We start from the raw sequence: 19637 nt of genomic DNA on the forward strand, positions 1-19637 counted from the left end.
ATAATTCCACAGTATAAATTTGTTCTAGAGAGGAACAACAATAATTGCCCAATGTCACAATATTTGCCGGGTTCAATACAAGTTCATTCGACAGCATTTGTGGCATAATGTTGATTATCACAACATTTAATTTCGACTCACCCTTCCTTTTCTTTAAGCAAAAAAAAAGAAGAGAAAAGCCAAAATATGGGTTACTGTGAGGCACACACATTTGAAGTGAATGGGGCCAATTTTTGGAGGGTTTAAAGGCAGAAATTTGATGCTTAGAATTTTTAAAAAGCACTTACATTAATTCTTTAGTTAAAACTCATGTATTATTTGAGCTGTAAATTTGATTAAATTGTATTTTTTACAGTCATTTAGGGTTTTAGTGTTTTTTGACATTACATCTTCAGTGATAGGCTACCTTTACACAGAAACGGTTAGTATGTAATTTTATCACACTAAAATCATGCTTACACTACCCATTCACTTCCCTTGTAAGTGCCTCACTGTAGCATAGATTTTTACCCTTTTTTGTTTAAGAAAATGAGGGACAAGTTCAAATTAATTTGTGTGGTTATCAATATTATGCCACAAATGCTGTCGATTGAGCTCAACTCTTATCGAACCCGGAAAGTTCCTTTAAGAAAACAGATCAAGCAGTCATCCGCTAGATGGCGGACAATATACTCATCTTCAGCCCAGGAGTTATAATAACCCCATTTCCAACTCTTTACTTTGGCTGTGGAAGGAAGACATCGGTATGTCTAAACAAGTTATGTTTGTTTTTCTGCGCTTGCGAAAATTAATCGCCCATTGTATTGTTTCATACCCCCTTAACTTCGTGTACCCATAGTCATAGCCTTTAAACATAATCTTTCATGGGGCCTGAACACTCTAATAGGGTGTTTTGATTATATTTAACGACTGCATTGTACAGAAGTTATTTATAAAGAGACTGTTATAATCGTCAAATTATGCAATTAGCATTAACAGTTGTGGCATTGTTTCGGCATCGCAGGTGTGTTCGGTTAATAGTGGTAGGTAGCACTGCGTGTAAGAGAGAGGGCAATGCCAGTTCATTTAAACATGTAATGGTAAATCAAGGCAAATTGGACAGGATTGCATCGGTTAAATAAAGATTTACGGCACCAGATGAATAGCTTTCCATCTCGGCCAGATGTTCGCAGTTTCGATCGTGCCCAGAGACGTAGCAAATTAATACAAGGTGAGAGCACGTTAATTTAACAGCTGCTTATTTTCCTCTCGCGTGAGCACATTTGCTATTTATACCGTTTGTTCTCGTATCTATTATCGGTTTGTTTATATATTGACTATATATAAAATACTTTCCATTTGTGAGCAATAATTGATAAATAATAAAACTGTTCACCTGGCCATAAATAATACAACTGTTCACCTGGCCGCACGGGCTTTAATGCTGTGGGTAAAGACGGCTATTAAGATCTTTCAGCATAACTCAGCCGTGGTGATTATAGGCAATTTAAATTAGTTTCAAGTAGTTTAAACTTGACCAAACAGCCATCCATCATCCTGTCAAATGCCACGCCCCTCACCATCCATTGGCTGCGGGGGGCTGCGCCTATATACGTCAGTAGAGGACTGATTAAAATAAATAAAAAAACTCTCCGTTCTTTCATATGTACTTCATGCGTAAACTGATGCCAGAAACAAGATTGTGTTGCTCAAAGGAGGTTTAAGGCAATAAGTGATAGGACCGCTCGTTTACACAAAACGCTATGAAGATAATGTGCAGTAGCTCAACACTAACATGAATTTGTCGGTTGAGGCGGAGCGCTTCTAACAAGAGGAAAGATTTTGAAGTTTCTTGGAACACACGACACTCGGATTATTAAAAGCGCTTTGTTTTTTTCCTGCAAAGACTTTTGAGTGGACAATAAAGACAGACAACCTCTCTCTTTTTAATACCGCGCAAAAACGTTGAAAGTGCTTTTACAACGTTTTGACTTCTTTCCTGTATTCAAACTCCATACAAATATCGGTGAGTAAAAAAAAATAATAAACACGAAAATGCCAAACACAAATGTTTGGAGTATTCCGTTGTTTTCCGTTTTGAGTCAGCCTTGAATTATTGCCTGTTTGTTTTTATTTTTTGCCTTTTGCGTGTTCAAACGCGCATCTCACAGCGTTAGCTCCTATAACATGTCACCCCTTCATAGTTCTACTAACAGACGTTAGTATTTAATGCCATTACACGTCACTTACCACCAGTACCCCGGGAAACAAGAGGGGGAATTTACGATTGGTTCACCAGCGGGCACTAAGGTGATGGTTCATGTCAGTCGCCCTTTCTGGTGTATGAGCGTAATTATTTTTGTTTTCCAGTCCAGACTCAACCACTAGGTACACCTCTACCATATAATTTAGTTTTTTATGGCAATATTATACCAGAACCAAACTTTGCATTTCTGCAGTTTAGCTGCAACTTACGACTACAGAAACTCTTACTTGATGGATGTATCTCAAAACCTAGAGCTGCTTACCTAGGGGCCGTTCACACCGAACACTGCTTACGCTAAAGACTTAATGGAAGAGAACGGAACGCACGACTCGAGACATTTTTAACTGTTGAAGTTGTTTTTAAAGGAATATTCCAGGTTCGATACAAGTTAAGTTCAATTGGTAGCATTTGTGCTATAATATTTATTACACAAAAAATTATTTCTACTCATCCCTCTTTTTCTATTAAAAAAATGCAAAGATCTGGGTTACAGTGAGGCACTTGCAGTGGAAGTGAATAGGGGCCAATCAGTAAAGTTAAAATACAGTTTCAAAGGTATAGCCACAAGATGTAAACAATATGCATGTAAACATGATTTTAGTGTGATGAAATCGCTTGCTAATTTTTTGTTGTATCCAATTTTACAACTTCGTTACCATGACTATGTAACACTGTTAACCCTAAAAGACTGTAAATGCATATATTTAAACAACTTTATATCTCAAATAATACACAAGTTATAACAAAGAAAACAATACAAGTGTTTTTATAAAATTATAAGCTTCACATTTCTGCCTTTTTAAACCTTATAAAAATTGGCCACATTCACTTCCATTGTAAGTGCCTCATTGTAACCTCAATTTTTGCTTCTTTTTTTTAAGAAAATGAGGGACGAGTCGAAATAATATTTTGCGGTAATCAGAATTTTTATTGAACCTGGAATATTCTTTTAATTTGACACACTGTCAAATCCTTGTAGCACGGGTTTACATAGGAATACTAGAGCGTAGACTGATGCAAAAATGTGTTGGTTTTGAACTACCCCTACAGTTTAACTTCCTGCACCCATGATATGCCACAAAAAGCTGCACGAGCCCACTATTCACCCAATATCTTGATAGGCAGCACACTATGTTTGAGACAGCCTTGCAGTGTAATGTCACAGGAGCAGAGAATCATGCACAATGGGGAGTTGTTCGCGGAGTGTTAATTAAAAAGAGACCCGTTTTAATGAAACGGCAAAGCCTGTAGTTCTATGGCCCCAGAGCGCATTATTAAAAGAGAAGGATATACTGCTAATCTGCTGTGGTGCCAACCAGGGTTTGGTCATTTGCTCAATGGACTCGCTACTATTTTTAGAGGTTGTGAACCATGCTGTTATGCTCATTTATTTTAATTACGAGTGACTCACTCTAGTTATGTGCACAGTTATTTGCTCTTTGAACCAAAGTTTTATGAGATTATGAATTCACACTAATGTTATGAGTTTATACAGTGTAATTATATTCATCATTCTCACTTTGGTGTCAGAGATTTGGTGCATTGATATTGTGACCATGAGGATTTCTCTGTCTCCAGACGTCCAACAAAAGGAAATGTTAAGGCACATAACCATCCAACAGGATAGTGTGTACTTAAACCTCTACACCTTTAGCCTTGTAATTGATGATATGTGATTTGTCTCTCGGTCTAGAGCCATCATTTGCTCTATCAATCCAACACCAATTCATCAGTCTGTGCTTGGACGGCGACAGTATTGTGTTTCTCTTCATTAGCTTCTGTTTTTGCCTCTTATTTCATCATTCAGTCCATTAGTCGAGTTGAACTGAACAAACCTCCGCCGCCTCGACCTTTCTGATGACAGCATTTAGAGAGAATAAAGAAGATGTTGGTCTGTTTCCAGAGTTGCTTCTAGCAATACTCTGAGGAATAGTTTTCTGTGTAAGAAATAAAGTTTATGGAAATAAAATGTTACTTAAAGGGATAGTTCACCCAAAAATGAAAATTTGCTTATCATTTACTCACCCTCAAGCCATCCCAGATGTGTATGACTTTCTTTCTTCAGCAGAACACAAAGGAAACAAAAGTAATCCATATGACTCCTGTGGTTAAACTCATATCTTCAGAAGCAATATAATAGAAACAGACCAATATTTAAGTAGTTTTTTTACTTTAAATCTCCTCTTTTGACTTTCACTTTCAGATGTTAAAGTGAAACTAAACATGCCCCTCATGTGACTTTCAGATGTAAAAGTTAAATTGGAGATTTAGAGTAAAAAATAACTTACATTTTTATCTGTTTCTCACCCACTCCTATCATATCACTTCTGAAGACATGAATTTAACTACTGGAGTCTTATAGATTACTTTTGTTTACTTTATGTGATTTTTTTATGTGTCAAAGATCTGATCATCATTCACTTGCATTGTATGGACCTACAGAGCTGAGATGTTCTGCTGAAGAAAGAAAGTCATACACATCTGGGATGGCATGAGGGTGAGTAAATGATGAGAACATTTATATTTCTGGGTGAACTATCCCTTTAAAGACAAAAAACAGCTTTCTAGCTGAAGTTTTGTTTGAGTAATCTAATGCAGTCCCATGAACCTTAAAAAGGAAGATTTCTTTTTATTAAGAAGTAGTTTGGGGTACGACTTGCCGACCTCTTAAATATGTCAAAACGAGTGAGTCTGTAGAGCTTATGATGTCCTCCACTCATTTACTGTACTGCCAGAAAGTGCACAGAAGTTATGATTCTTACCAGGATCTTTTTTTTTTACAGATTTGACCACTAACTGTAACCTTTAAACAAATTTTGCACTTGTTTAATGCAGTATTTATGCCATATTTTGCTTGCCTCCAAAATCACGAATTTGTCAAACACAATGCAAACTGCTAAAGATATAGGCCTCTAGCTTCACAAATTCTGCTACCCTATGATAAGACGTAAGGCCTCATAGCTTAAAAAAAGGTTTGCCAAACGTCTTCAGTGAAGGATTAACTTACCTAAGTTATTACAGGGATAATGTAATTGTTCTGTATTGAAACAGCCAAGCCTCTAAGCGTGTGATATTACCCTAGGGTCCCATTCGGAAGCATTGTCTTTCTCACTCTCAGGTCTGCAGCAAAGGATGATTAAAAATTGGGAGATTTGCATTTTCATGAAATTAACTGTAGCAAAGTTATATGGCAACCTGCTTTATAACTTTGCTTCTGCAGGTGTGCAGGAATGATAATGTATGGTGCGTTACTGGTTTCAGTTATAAAGAAAAGGTCCTGAGGCGAAATCTGTTTGTGTAGGAGCACTGAATAAATGTACTTTTGGTTCAGGTTTATAATTTTGTTCCGCTGGTCCCAATGCATTTAATAAGATACAAGGCTCACAGTTTGTGTAAGACTTAAAATATGCCCAACTCTGACATGACAATGAAAAGATCAGATCAAGTCAGGATTGTAGAAAATTGTTTTAAAATGGTGGCTGGCAAATTCTCCAATAAGTATTCAAACATGTAGGTTCATGTCAGTTTTGTGATACACAAAATGTTACCCTGTTTGTGCGGAAAATGATTATGCAGCTATCTAAGCATTGTACTAGACCTGTTCGGCCAGTTTTATCAGGTCAAGTCAATGAGAATCAAATGGATTGAAATTCTTCATAATTTGATTTGTTTTTCCAAGAGAGGCCATAACTAATCTTTTCGAGGTTACTGCAGATTGCCAATACTTAGCTGTAGGACCCCCCCGTCTTTTAACACAGAAAAACAAAATGAGGAGTTACAGTTGAAAGATGTATTTGTTTTATAATTTAAGGCAAGTGTATACTGCATAAACTGTGTGTAGGGTGCTTTACTAATGCAGCATGTTTTGTTCCATATGTCATCCAAAATGTAACAGTTTTTGTGTAAATCAGTCTATCTAACTGATTGCTCTATTCATGCTCCTGTTTGTGGGAAAGCGCATTGCCGGTTAGTATCTTTTGTCTGGCATAAGTCATATGAGACTGATAGGACCCAAGGAAAGCATTCCCTCTTTGAGAATATGGAGTAAGGCACAAAAAAGCCTTCCTGTTGGTTTCTGCCCCTCCGCTGACCCCTGGTCAACCCTACCAATCAACAGGGCTCAGTTGTGACCTTTAACCTGGCCTCCGTCTCCAGTCTGCTGCCGACTGACCTCCCATTCAGAACAACAGAGGGAGGAAATAACAAGTGATATAGCCACAGCCAGATGTCCAAAGCCATGCTCCCCTCTTACTCACACTGCTGCCTCTCCAGAAGGATAAAACTGCACCGTCTGGTCCTCAAAGGTTTTTGCTGAGATCTCTAAATGCTACAGAGAATCTAGTCTTGTCTATTCAGAAAACAATGCAGAGATACTAAATTATTTTTAGAAATATAATGCGCAAGCATTTCCTAATGTGCAAATATACAGTGCATGAGCACAAGTATTATGCCATGAGTCTGAAGGTCTTTTGCTCAGTTGGATGGTCTGACCTTCTCAAACCACATTTCTTGTGCTTATTTTAGCTAATGTTAGACAATGTATCATGTTGGCCTTAAGCTAGTCTGACTCAAATGGTAGTGTTTGTGTGGTGAGGATGGCTGGTGGTTAGATTGAATTCATCCTTCTGGAACTGTATAAGGCTGATAATTGAGACTGGGAATGGCCTGCTTGCTCACAGGGATATGGCTGGTGGAATACTTTCAACAGTGAAAACATGCTTGAACTAAAAGATCAGACAGGGAATGAAAGTTCAATGCTGCACTTTGATTTTAAAAACATCATTAACCTTGTAACGGTGTTTTGGTTGTTGTGCTAGTTGAAGGCTGCATACTACAAATCATACTAGGAAATATAATCAAAGAAAACAATCTTGGAAAAGTTATTGGAGTGCCACTTTTGAAGTATGTGTTTACATAGTACAATGAGACCAGTATCAGCATGAGCTGGGGTTAACCAAGGCCATGTTTATAAAGCCTCATACAGATAAGGATAGCTGATATCTAGATTAGTGTGTGTATTTGGAGATGCCATATAGATACCCTTGTTCTTGGATCAGCATTCCCACTTTGAGATAGCATACTTTAAGGAAACAAACCGTAGTTGTTGTTCTTATGGTTCCAGTTACAGACATTTAAGAGCTGCGCTTCATCCAACTGGGCTTGATCTCCATTCATATTTGCAATGAAAGGTCTGGAAATGAGTTGTAGATAAAAACTGATAAAGTTAAGGCAAAAAAAAAAAAAAAATCCTAAAAAAACACCTACGGTGGTTGTTGTTGTTCCATGGCAGTTACAAACACCATCATTTTAGAGTTATTTCATTTAACACTAGTTTGGAGTGCAATTAATAAGAAATAATACAGATTTAATGAATTTTGTTTTTAAAATAATATCTCTTTTAATGTAATATGGTAATAGAAAAAGGGCTTTATCTATTATTCATTCTTTTTACTCCCACCCAGTTTTCTTTGCTTAGAGAAGGCTGTTTTTTTCCAGAAAGAATGCATTGTTGAATGCTTCAGAAATGCAAGTTGTCAAGGAAGTTTTATCCTCTGTTTGCTGTCAGCTTTAATAGCTGTTTGTAGTTGTGATATAGCCTACCACATAAATTTTTTCTCATGGATTTAGGTAAATTGTTATTCAGTGTTATAGTTTAAAATGTCTGGGAATCTTTCCCTTATCTCTAGATGAGGAAAAATGAAATGATCAATAAGGTTCTTGATGACAATATAAAACTACATTTAATATAAAAACTTTTTTGACATGTCGGTTTCCTCTCCTATTCCTCCATTGGACACAAATTATATAGCAGGGGAAAATGTCTCTTAAACTTTTACAGATGCCATACAATGTATAATTTTGTCCCATTATACCTCTATTTGTTCCAAGGACTATAAGAATATAATATATCAAGGTCATTTGGTTGAAGTAGTGTTGGGGAACATCTCTGATGGCTGATCATCTGATATTGGCAAAACTATGCCTCCGGAAAACACAGTCCAGATATGCTGATTTATGAGATTCTCCAATCTTCCTTGCAGGCAGGCAATGGTGAACAGCCGTGTGGAATCTACTGCCGTTGCAGTAACGGGAGGTAGTGGAGGAGCGGTGCGCTCCTGTGCGGGCTGCAGAGGTCGGATCTTGGACCGCTTCCTGCTCTTCTCAATGGATCGATACTGGCACATGCACTGTCTCAAGTGCTCCTGCTGCCAGGCCCAGCTGGGAGAGATTGGCAGCACCTGCTTCAGCAAAGGAGGCATGATCCTCTGTAGGAACGATTACATCAGGTACTTAAAAAGAGGGATGGCCAAGGATGTAGGGACTGAGGCCAGATAATAAATAAGAGTAAAATTAGATTTTGAATCAATATTTTGTAAAAACAAATACAGCAATATATCATGCCTTGTGCTTTTGTCAAGATTTAATAATATTGGTCTTGGTCACAGTATGAGTCATTTTGCATTACACAATGGACACAAAAATCTCTGAAAACTGAGTGAAAACAATACAGTGTTATTGTTTCCTGAACCAGTTAATCAGCTAAATTAAAGAGTTTAATATAATTTTACATATCCTTCTTCCTTTCCAAATGTAGTAGTGCTTCAGTTGTGGCTTCAATTAAGGTAAAGGGATAGCTCACACTCAAAAATGAAAATTCTGTCATAATTTCCTCAATCTCAAGTTGTTTTCTAAACCCATATGACTTGATGTTATGTAGAATGGTAGTCACAGTCACCATCCTCTTTGAATGTATCTTTTTTTTCTTCTGTACATTTAAAGGTGGTAAATGATGACAATTTATGGATGAACTCTCTATGGATGATCTGTTTATGGCCAAATTTCATAAATCACAAGTGTACTAAATTAACCAAAGGCATTTATTGCCTGAAATTAGATGACAGAATACTGTATGTTGCCTGGCTGAAATACAGATATTCTGTACAATGTCATCAGTCATACTGGCAGAATATTCCAACTAGAGGTCTGCTCGGGGCTGTTTTTTCCATCCCGCTGCCGCAAGTTCCTATCCTGCACCTGAACGCTCCTGTTGAATTTTACTCCATGTTCACCCACACTCTGCCTGCAGTGATTAAATTCCCGACCGCTCCCGTTCCCACAACCCTGCATTTTTTTCCACATAGGGCAAAATCTGTACAAATAGACATCAAGTGTACACAAATAATGTTTTATTTTTCTGTTATTGCTATTATCAGATCTGACTTGCCTGATGTTGGTTTCTTAACATTTAAATTGACCATTTTCCAGTCCCAGTTTCACATCCTTTGTGTCCATGCTTTGCATTCTCCCATTCTTGTAAAGCACAGCTGACTATAGCCTGTTATAAATACTGGATAATTTGATGCAAGTGTTATGTTCACATTTTTACATTGGATTTTCTGTTTATTGTTATCAAAAATAAATGTGTGTGTATATATATATATATATATATATATATATATATATATATATATATTATTATTTGCATTTATAAATTAATAATATAAAAATAGATACCCACATTAGACTTCTCTATCCGCCTGCTCCCGCACACAACTCATTGACGCTCCATCCGCTCCTGCCTTCAATTCGGAAATGCAGTCCCGCACAGCAAGAAACCTGATCGAGTCTTATGGGTCCTGCGGGAGTTCTGTGAGGATGCAGATCTCTAATTCCAATGCAACATATTTGAATAAATGTTACTATGTGAACAGTTAGAGGACAAGAAAAATATGCCGATTATGACAGGAAGTGAGTGGGTGCATGTAACGTGGCATCTCCTTCAAGACTCCCCACAATTCTTTCATTTGTTGTATACTGCTGGAGATTCAAGCTTTTGCACTGTATTTGTATAGTATTTCAATCAGGCTGTTACAAGTACAGTTTAACCAATTAGCTGGTGATCAAAATAGAACTCTGTACAGCAGAGTTGTAATTTTGTCATAAATTTTGACCCGTCTGCAAATCAACCATAACCTCCTTGTTTTGCAAACCGAAAGTCTTTCGTTTATTTGTATTGCGGTTTTAGCTGGGATCTATGATTGCTTATATGCCTGTATGCTGATTACATAGTTCTTTGATTGAATTTGGCCTCTGTTCCCTTGTATATTTTGAGCTGACGTGAAGAGATTAGATTTGTTTATAATCGCAGAGGCTTGGAAATTGACCTCTGTGTGTTTGGGTATGTGCGGTGGTGCGTCGGTCCGTGACGGCACGGCATTGTTGCCTGTTAGACCCACACTAGTCTGTTTGGACCTCAACCATGGATGTCTGACTATTTAGCATAGCCACGCAGATGGTTTTTCGCCTGTGATTGCTGTGGAAGTGCCAGGGATAACTGCTAGCACTGCAAATAATCTCACAGACCCCAACACACCCCAAAATTAGAGGAACTTTGCAGTCCTGCCTTTTGTATTTGAAACCCCCATTACTGTTACAGAAATATTATCATCACATTACCATGATAATGTGGAGTGGTGAGTTCATACCTGTAGTCAAACTTATAACAGTGTATTGATTATTAGTTTTTTGAATAATTATTTTCAGTCTGTCTACAACTTTTTCTTATATCCAGTACACCATTATCCCAAACAATGCGTTTATGTGCAAATTCTTGCTCTATTATACTTAATAAGCTGACAACATGTGTGTGTGTGTGTGTGTGGTCATGCAAATACCTTAAATGGTTTTTCTTTATCGGGGAAAGGTCATAAACGGTTTAAGCTAAACCCAATTGGCACACGTAGATTTTTGCCCATTTCCTTTAACTGGGTTGTTGTTGCCAACAAGTGTTGTGCGTAAACGTGTTTTTTCTTGCTTGACAAATTTGAGTAAGCTGATTTTTTTTTTTTTTTATTACATGTAAACATGCTCACTATTATTTTTCACAAATGCAGACCTCCTCATCAGAAGAGCTGTGCAATTACTTACAACCTACTATCAGATCCAGATCAAAAATATGCTGACTCAACCTTTTTACTGAACCCATAAACCCATAAACATGAAGTAAAAACAGCAACACTTAAGCATGGGATATCTTAAGTATTGTACTGAAATTCAGCAAACATATCATACATTGTCTTTTGGACATTTCCTTCAAGAGTGCATGTAAAGTGTACTCAATCTGCAGTGTATTAAATATATATAATATAGATAATCAAAAGGGTAGAGCTTAATTACCAAATGACACAGCGTGGAGCCTGAGGTCTGATAAAAGCAGGGTGCATTAATTAGGGAGAACAGGGCTCCTTTCTGCCGTCTCTTATTAAATTACTGTTTGGATTAAGATCAAAAATTCATTACTGCGAGCAGTCAGAGCTTGGACCTTGATAGTGGAGGAGGAGGGGTAGAGAGAGGGAGCGAGAGAAGGGGAAAGAGTGAGACGCTGAGAATTAGCTGCCAAACTGGTCTGGTTACCGCCAGAATAAAGACCCCAGAGAGGAAGCGGAAGAAAGGTTTTCCACCAAAACATGACTGTGTCAAGGTGGCTCCAGGTGTTCTGCAAGTTGTTTGTGTGTATTAGTGTTCCAGTCAAAGACATGCATGTTGCGTGTTGTTTGTTCACATTGTGTGTAGTGTATGTGTGTGCTGTTTTGCATCTGGGTTTTATTTCTATACAACCGAGTGTTGTCGTGTGCGTGTAGATGCATTTTTTTTTCTTTCAGCTCATCAAGAGCAGGACTTGAACTCATTTGAATGCTCTCCTAAAATTGCCCATAACAATCTCAAGCTCAGGCAGCAGAGTAATCAAGTGCACCCTAATTAGGAGCCAAGGGTGGATCAGAGGCTCCTAAAGCCACCCCCCACCAATTGCCACCAATTACACTGCCACTCCAGATGATCAGATTCAGTCAAAGTTCTAGAGGGGTTTTGGTGCCTTGCCATTTGGGCCATGTGAGGATATGCATACACTGCAAAAAACTAGAGCTTTTACTTTAAGCTAATGGCTATAGACATAAATGAATTTCTCAGTTTATGGAATGTAAGGAACCCTTTCAGGGTGATTTGAATGATATTTTGTAATATGCTAAACAGTTTTTATTATTGAGCTATAGTGTGTTTTTGCCTAATCAGTCTGTCCAAATATACATGACACAATGTGTAACCAAATATTTGAAGGACATCGGCTGAGGAAGTGTTGAATATACGTTACACGTCACTTTTGTCTTTCAGAGCATGAGCAGAATGCCGAAATAACATGTATACATGCTGGACAAAGACAATCTACAGTCGCATTATCTAGGTCTGTTAGTCTGAATTCACAAATATCTGAGTGTACCATTTAATTCGGATTAAAATGTTTAGATGACACCTTAAAAAGACAAATCATTGTTCTAGTTCGACTGAAATCGAACATTTAAAGTGCAGATAAACACACTGAATGTTGCCTTCCTAGGGACTGACCAATTTCAAGCATACTTGTTGTACCACGTTTGAACATATTGAACCATTAATTGATAATTATTTTCTACAATTCAGATTGTTTGGTCACAGTGGTGCTTGCAGTGCATGTGGACAGTCGATCCCTGCCAGTGAGATGGTGATGAGGGCCCAGGGTAACGTCTACCATCTAAAGGTGAGCCATAGTCTGTTCTCAGCAAATAGTCACAAATGTTTAGTATTTTTTCACAGAGACTAGGGTTACTCTCACTGCTTAATGACATGGGATGTATTATTGTTTAGTGTTAACCAACAACAAAATATGGGAAAACAAGCAAGATAAAGAAACTACCTCAATAAATGTTTGCAGAAATCTGTAATAACAAAACAACAATATAAGACAAGAATAGAATATGAAAAAGAAAAACACAATGGAATTTCATCATGCACTGCAGTGGTACACCCTTGTAGTCAGATTCTCAGTTTCAAGTAGTGTTAAAAGAATATTCCAGGTTCAAATGTGGCCAATCCTCAATTGATAAAATACTCAGTTTCTAAAGTATAGCAAAAAATATGTGTTAACATGATTTTAGTGTGATAAAATCGCTTAAAATAAACTCAGAAAAAAGACAATTTAAACAATGTAACAGCACAGACAAGACATGTTTTAATAGTAGAATTCATTTAAGTGCTTTTTTAAAAATGTAAGCCTTTGAACCCTACAAAAACTCATTCACTTCCATTGTAAGTGCCTCACTATAACTTTTTTTTTTTAAAGAAAGGGGGGACAAGCTAAAATATTTTTTTGTGGTAATCAACATTATGCCACAAATGCTATTAATTGAGCTTTACTTGTATTAAACTCTGAATATTCCTTTTAAGACTTGGTAAATATTGGAATATTTGTGATAAAATTAAGTAATTTTTGAACAGACTAAACTGCGTCCAAGTAATGTTTTTCTTTTGTAGTTTCTCTAGCAATAGCTGTTTTATGTGTCTAGCAACAAGACAGTAGGAATTGCTCAATATGAGGTTGATACAATGTTTCGGCATAATTCGATTTGTGAAGTTCCTTTTTTTTATTTTTTCAGTCCCCTAAGACTGAAATGTTCTTGAAACAAAGACTTGGACCCACATGATACCCATCCCTCCAAAATGAGAATTAGAGACTATTTCACTATAATGCTATTGAAGAGAAGTCAAAGATTATTTACATCAATGTAATCTGTCACTCAAGTGTGTACTGTATGCGTTCACTATTTGGTTGGAAGGGAAACATCTGTGAAGCCCTGAACCTTTTTTTGGGAAATATGTTTAATTTAGAATAGTCTTGCATTTGCTTGAACATTGATAGCAGAGTATCCTCAAGAGAAGCCTATACCAAAACTCATCAACTATCCTTTTTCCCAACTGCTCCACACATTCCTCCTTGATTATTGTGGTGTAGGCGTCAACCTGCCTTAATAATATTTGATTGAAAAAGGAAACCATTCCCTGATTAAGCTGAGTGGATTTGTTCAGTTTCCCAAGTGGTCCATGTTTGCATAAGTTTTCAAAATTGGGTAACTGCATCCTGACAAAATTCCTAATTTGTGAGTATCTGAAGAAATACGAGCTTGAAGTGTAATATGTTTTCAAGCTATGCTAATTTACCATACTGTATGTTTCTTTCCTCTTTCTTACAAAATAAAAAGTTAAACTGTAATTTATAACAGTTTTAAGAGTCAACTTTACATATAGCTGCTATGTATAACTGTTTACTGTGTATTGGTGGTTCTATGTGGTTCTATGTAAATCTGCTCTGCGTTTTCAATCTGTTCAATATGTAGAACTTTTTAGTAGTAGGCAGTAAAAATGGACTTGCTTTTATAAAATAAAACACCAGAGGTTTAGTGAAACAAATACTTTAACTCCCTTCAGTTAAATAATGGTGCTTCTCTTCTCTACAGTGTTTCACTTGTGCCACATGTCGAAATCGCTTGGTGCCTGGTGACCGATTTCACTACGTCAATGGTACCATCTTCTGTGAGCATGACCGACCAGGTGGTGGTTTGCTCAGTAGTCACCTGACCCCCCTGCAGAGCAATACCCTCCTGCCTGACCAAAAGGTACAACAGGCCACACTAACACATATAAATAAATAAAAAACTTTATTAAGACATATGCAAACCTGCTGACAATTATTATTACATATAATACAATGCACAGGTCTTTACATGTATACATGTTTTTTTTTTTAACAAATCAGGGAGTGATGTTTCATCTAAACCGCCATTGGAGATTACGTTTGACCCTTACCCTCTTTATATGTCATTGTGTTTATTATTTATGAAATATATTCAGCATGGTGACGAAAGTGGTGATGAACCAATAAGTATTTACAATTGTCCTCTATTTAAATGTATAGATGTGAAACTCTCAAAAAAATATCCCTTTGTGATGTTATTATTCATGCATCATAGGGTTATAACATCAACATAAATGAAAGCTGCATAACATTTTTTTTTAAAATTTGGTTTAATAAAGAAAAGATACCAGATGATGATAAAAACGGTTTGAGAGATACGGACTAATACAGTGTAGTACATTTTCACACAGCTGTATTAATGTCTTGCATTCCTTGAACTTCCTAGTAAAAATCAAACTCATCTGGTTGTTTTTTTTCTACACAGGTTTGCTGAGCAAACATGGAATTATAATTTGCAGTGTGCCTTCTATTCATCTTTCTCCTATTATTGACACCTGCCTCTCATCTTCCCTCTATTCTCTCATTGTGAATGTCCTCCCACACCCAAGATCTTCCACTCCACTATGTGCATAAAGCCACCTTCGAAGAATACAGAGCTACGCAAGTACAATGAGTCTTTTGCGAGACAATCACCCCCTTATGAGGGAAACATTATCAAGTTGACAAAAGACATCGAGGATGAAAATTACCATATGCACTCATTTGTGGCCTTTCTGGGACTGCCTGACCTTGAAAGACTTAGACTCCATAAATGAGCAGTTCTCTATAGCTGGGTGATACTCATTGTTTTTTCCCCTTTGAGAAGTTTCTCATGAATGTTATGGATGTTACATAACACTATGGACTATGGAGGTCTATGGATGTTTTTGTATGTTAGTATGATGATAAATATCTCGCTCACAAAAAGAATTCCATAGTTCAAGTGACTGTTAAAACACTCCTTCATTGAGCATGTGATTGTTCACATTTTGTTCAAGTGGCGGTTGCCATTTATTTACAGGACCTTTTCACTTTAAGTGCAAGTTTTCTCTCTTTTTTTTAAAGTTCTGGTGGCTCTGGTGCCTAAAAATATTTTATGTTGAGTTTTCCCTCCTTTGTCAGTTACTTCCTATTAGCAAGTAATTATACACATGCACCGTACAGATATTTGAAGCACTCCTATTGAAAGAGCCATAGTCTGTAGAGGAAAAAGCTTGTTTTTTTTATATTTATTTTTATGATTTGGTTGATTTTAAATAATATGTCTGTATGCATATCCTCTAGAGACTGGTATTCAGTGTCTGCCAAGACTTTTGCTTAAAAGCTGGGAGAGTGGGGGAGGAGGAGAGTGAATTTGTAAATATTTATTTTTTGTGCTGTTGTATCGTGTTAAATGGTGGATCTGTTTCCTTGCACACTTTGTTTAAATGGAGGAACATTCAAAATGTTATAAGATATCTGTAAAGGATTAAAGTACTTAATTAAATAACTATAACCATCACAAATACAGTGTTAAAGGTTTTGGCTTGGCATGTTTGTCTGTCTGGATACTGGAAAGCGAGGCAGCTCACAATTAATTCCTGGTCAAAGAGTGGTTCATTACCTCCATATTTCAACACAAGCTCTTGCATCTGCATCATTAAAGAGAGTATTGTAAGGCATTTGGACTGGCACTTTCTCTTCTGTCTTTATTTCAATCTGTGGGTCTTGCTAAAGGGAGGTCTGATGCATCATTGACAACTGCTTATCAAAAACTAAATTTATTCCCAAGTTTTTTTTTTTTTCCCCGGCTGGTCCCTCTCTTAGGATTTCATTACTTCCTCTAAATCTGTCTTTTTCTGATCTGATTTGCTGAGGTTTGAAAAGTTCTCATTATGGCATTTCAGTAATTGCTTTTTGGCATTTAACTCCCCTATCTTGTTTATTTAATTAGCTCATTAAACCATCTCTCTTTTTTCACTTCTGGACGCAATCACAAGGTGTTCCTTTCCAATTTACTTTTACGATTAATAAAAAAAAAAAAAAAGTTATTTTCCCCTGTGTTTCTTCTGAGAAAAATGTAAGCCAAGCATACCTCATTATTGCTGTGTATGTGTGGACCAGTCTATGTGGGTGGGTGGGTAAGAGGTGTAAAAGCCAGTTGTGACTTCAATTTAAATTATTCTGTGTGGTTTGGGTTTCAAAGTCTGAAGTTTAGATCACACTGAAAAAAAACAGCTTGTGTTTTCCTAATATAATGAAATGTTCATTAGTATAAACACATGGGCACAGCCAGATGTTTTTTTTTTTTTTTGCCTTCGCAGTGCCATATGGTTCACAATTTATTTAAAACGATCAGAACAAATGATCAACTATGTAACTATCTGAACTGCAGTTGAAGCTAAAGGGTTTCTGTAGTTCAGAGCATGCCGCTTGCAACACCAAGGCCATGGGGTTTGATTAAAAGAGACCACACAAACTGAAAACATTTACACCTTGAACGTCCTTAGGGTGTGTTCACACTTGTAGTTCAGTTCTCTTGGTCCAGACCAAAAAAGAAAATGATACATTTAATCCTGGTTCGCTTAGTGTTCACACTTGCATTTTTAACAACGAACCTTAAGATACAAAACAAAAGGCATAAGTATAAGGTCACAACCTAATTGGACATCTTTTATGACGTATATTTTGCGACGAATCTTATGAACTTACAGAAAAATGGTGGCTGCTGAGCTACATGTGCTTGTTGGACCCACGTTCCCTTAACCTATCACTGAACATTTTGAACACTTTTTTCCAGTATACTGGAAATATACTTGTCGGACCAAATGTTAATAAGGAACTTTACCTCCTCATTGCTCCATGTTTGCCCTTTGCTCATTTTGTTTTGCGTACACCGCTCTTACTATGTTATCAAATCACGTGATTTTTAGGGTCGCATCTTGTGACATCACATCCTGTTATGGGTCCATTTAGACATCTTTGGTCCATGCTGCGTTCATTTATCAGTCAAACCGCACCAGAGTTCGTTTGGAAGCAGACCAAGACAGACTATTCAGGGGGTCTTGGCCCACTTGTTTGGTGTGCACCAAGGTTCGGATGGCAGCGTTCACACTTGTTCAAATGAACCGCACTAACAGAGCAATCGCACCAGAGTTTGTTTTAATCGAACCAAAATTTAATCAAAGTGTTTATACACACTTACAGTAGGGTCAACAAGTGCAGTATTAGTGGTTCGATTACAGACCGTGTATGATGAATGCTTACAGTATTATACAGTATATTTTTATTCAGATTGTCATTTCCATGTCATATTGTTTAACCAATCCGAAATCATTTGGAGAGCCTCATCAAGCCAACCTTCTTCAAAAATGCCTTTAGATCTGCCTGCACCCTCTTTTTAACCTCCGATCACATCTGTCCTGAGTCCATGTTCTGAAGCTGGCACAACATTATTTATTCTGTGGCCTGCAATCGTTAAGTAAATTAGCAGAGAAATTAATTAACTTATGCAAATGATCCTAATTGCAATTATCTCCAAATCTTGATAAGTGAGAGGATGGGTTTGTGAATCTCAAAAAATAAAATAAAAACTCCTTTGGCCATTCGAGTAGCTCTTTGCATTCAAACCAATCATGCTTTAACTGTGCATCTCTAATTAGTTTACAATATTCAAAAGCTAATTAACGGTTTCTGAAATCAGAGCTCTAACACACGGCTTTGACAACTTGTAAAGGAATGAGAAACTTTATTTTTAAGTGTACTGATTTAGAGAAGCCCTTGTTTGTGATGACTTGTGTGCAGTCTCTCCTCCCCCCTTCAATTCACTAATTAATCCAATTAACACATGCAAATTGGTGTAATTACATTGTTTCCTCACCTCATGTTGTGTGAAGTTTGGGAAAAAGCAGAATAGATGAAGGGATATTTTTTATCAGACTGTGAGAGAGGCACAGGCCTTAGACTTCAACATGGTAACCTACAACATAACAAAATCAACCATCGAAACACTGTAATTGGCCTGTACTACAACCATATAGGTCACACACACCTTCAGATAGACGAAACAAATGTGACTATATGGATTGAAAATGTTTCATAAGAAAATATGTGAGGCCACAAAATTAAGTCTAGATTTCATTCTGTGTGCATTTCAGTGGATGTTGATCAAAAAAATATTCATATAATTATTAAAATAAAGAAATCACAAATATGGTTACTACTTTCTGTAATTGCTGGCTGAGATCTGGTTTTACACAGTTTTATATGTGCAACAAACCATTCAGTAACTTCTCAGGCCAGTGGGTGAGATCCGTGCTAACCAGAGCCATAAACCATTAACTAACTCAACTAATTCAGAGATGTCAGACCAAGGTACAAAAATCTGAAAATCTAATCTGATGCCTAGTCATTTTATATGACAAGTAATAGGGAAAGGCTGCATGTGATGCTTAAGTGCATTTGACCAGAAACTCCTCTGCATAGCTGTCTTTTGTTTCAGCAGTCTGTAGAGTCAGATCCTGTTTGCTGCCTGTGTTATATACAGTGCATGACCATGGCCAGGCCTCCCTGTTTGAAGCCGCCAGCATTATAAGCTCCACAGCTGTTTGGCTTCAGTGGTATAGAAGCAGCAGAGAGGAGTGCCAAACAGCATTCTGCAGAGAACGAGAGAGGGGGAATGAGACTGACGGTGGCTGGGTAACCAAGAATAAATAGTTTGAAAACAAGTGTACTATGAGTATGAGTTCAAGAGTATTCTAGTATTCTGTACACACACAGAATTGCGATTTAGTCAATACACTTCTCCAT

General features: G+C 37.1%; 1 protein-coding gene across 3 annotated transcripts; it reads left to right on the forward strand.

Annotated features, from left to right (window-relative positions):
• Nucleotides 1–1639: 1639 nt before the first annotated feature.
• Nucleotides 1640–16838, forward strand: LOC127643286 (LIM domain transcription factor LMO4.1-like). Of its 3 annotated transcripts, none has more exons than XM_052125958.1 (5): nucleotides 1640–2005; nucleotides 8287–8532; nucleotides 12722–12818; nucleotides 14572–14730; nucleotides 15295–16838. In XM_052125958.1, exons 2-5 carry the CDS (start codon nucleotides 8294–8296, stop codon nucleotides 15301–15303), a joined length of 504 nt encoding a protein of 167 aa, XP_051981918.1. In that variant the 5' UTR covers nucleotides 1640–2005; nucleotides 8287–8293; the 3' UTR covers nucleotides 15304–16838. The 3 variants fall into 3 exon arrangements, with proteins under 3 accessions (XP_051981918.1, XP_051981919.1, XP_051981920.1); XM_052125959.1 differs by having other exon boundaries at nucleotides 8291–8532; XM_052125960.1 differs by lacking the exon at nucleotides 1640–2005 and adding an exon at nucleotides 4663–4742.
• The last annotated feature ends 2799 nt before the right edge of the window (nucleotides 16839–19637 follow it).

This window comes from Xyrauchen texanus, chromosome 4 (assembly GCF_025860055.1).
Source record: "Xyrauchen texanus isolate HMW12.3.18 chromosome 4, RBS_HiC_50CHRs, whole genome shotgun sequence".
Taxonomy (NCBI): domain Eukaryota; kingdom Metazoa; phylum Chordata; class Actinopteri; order Cypriniformes; family Catostomidae; genus Xyrauchen; species Xyrauchen texanus.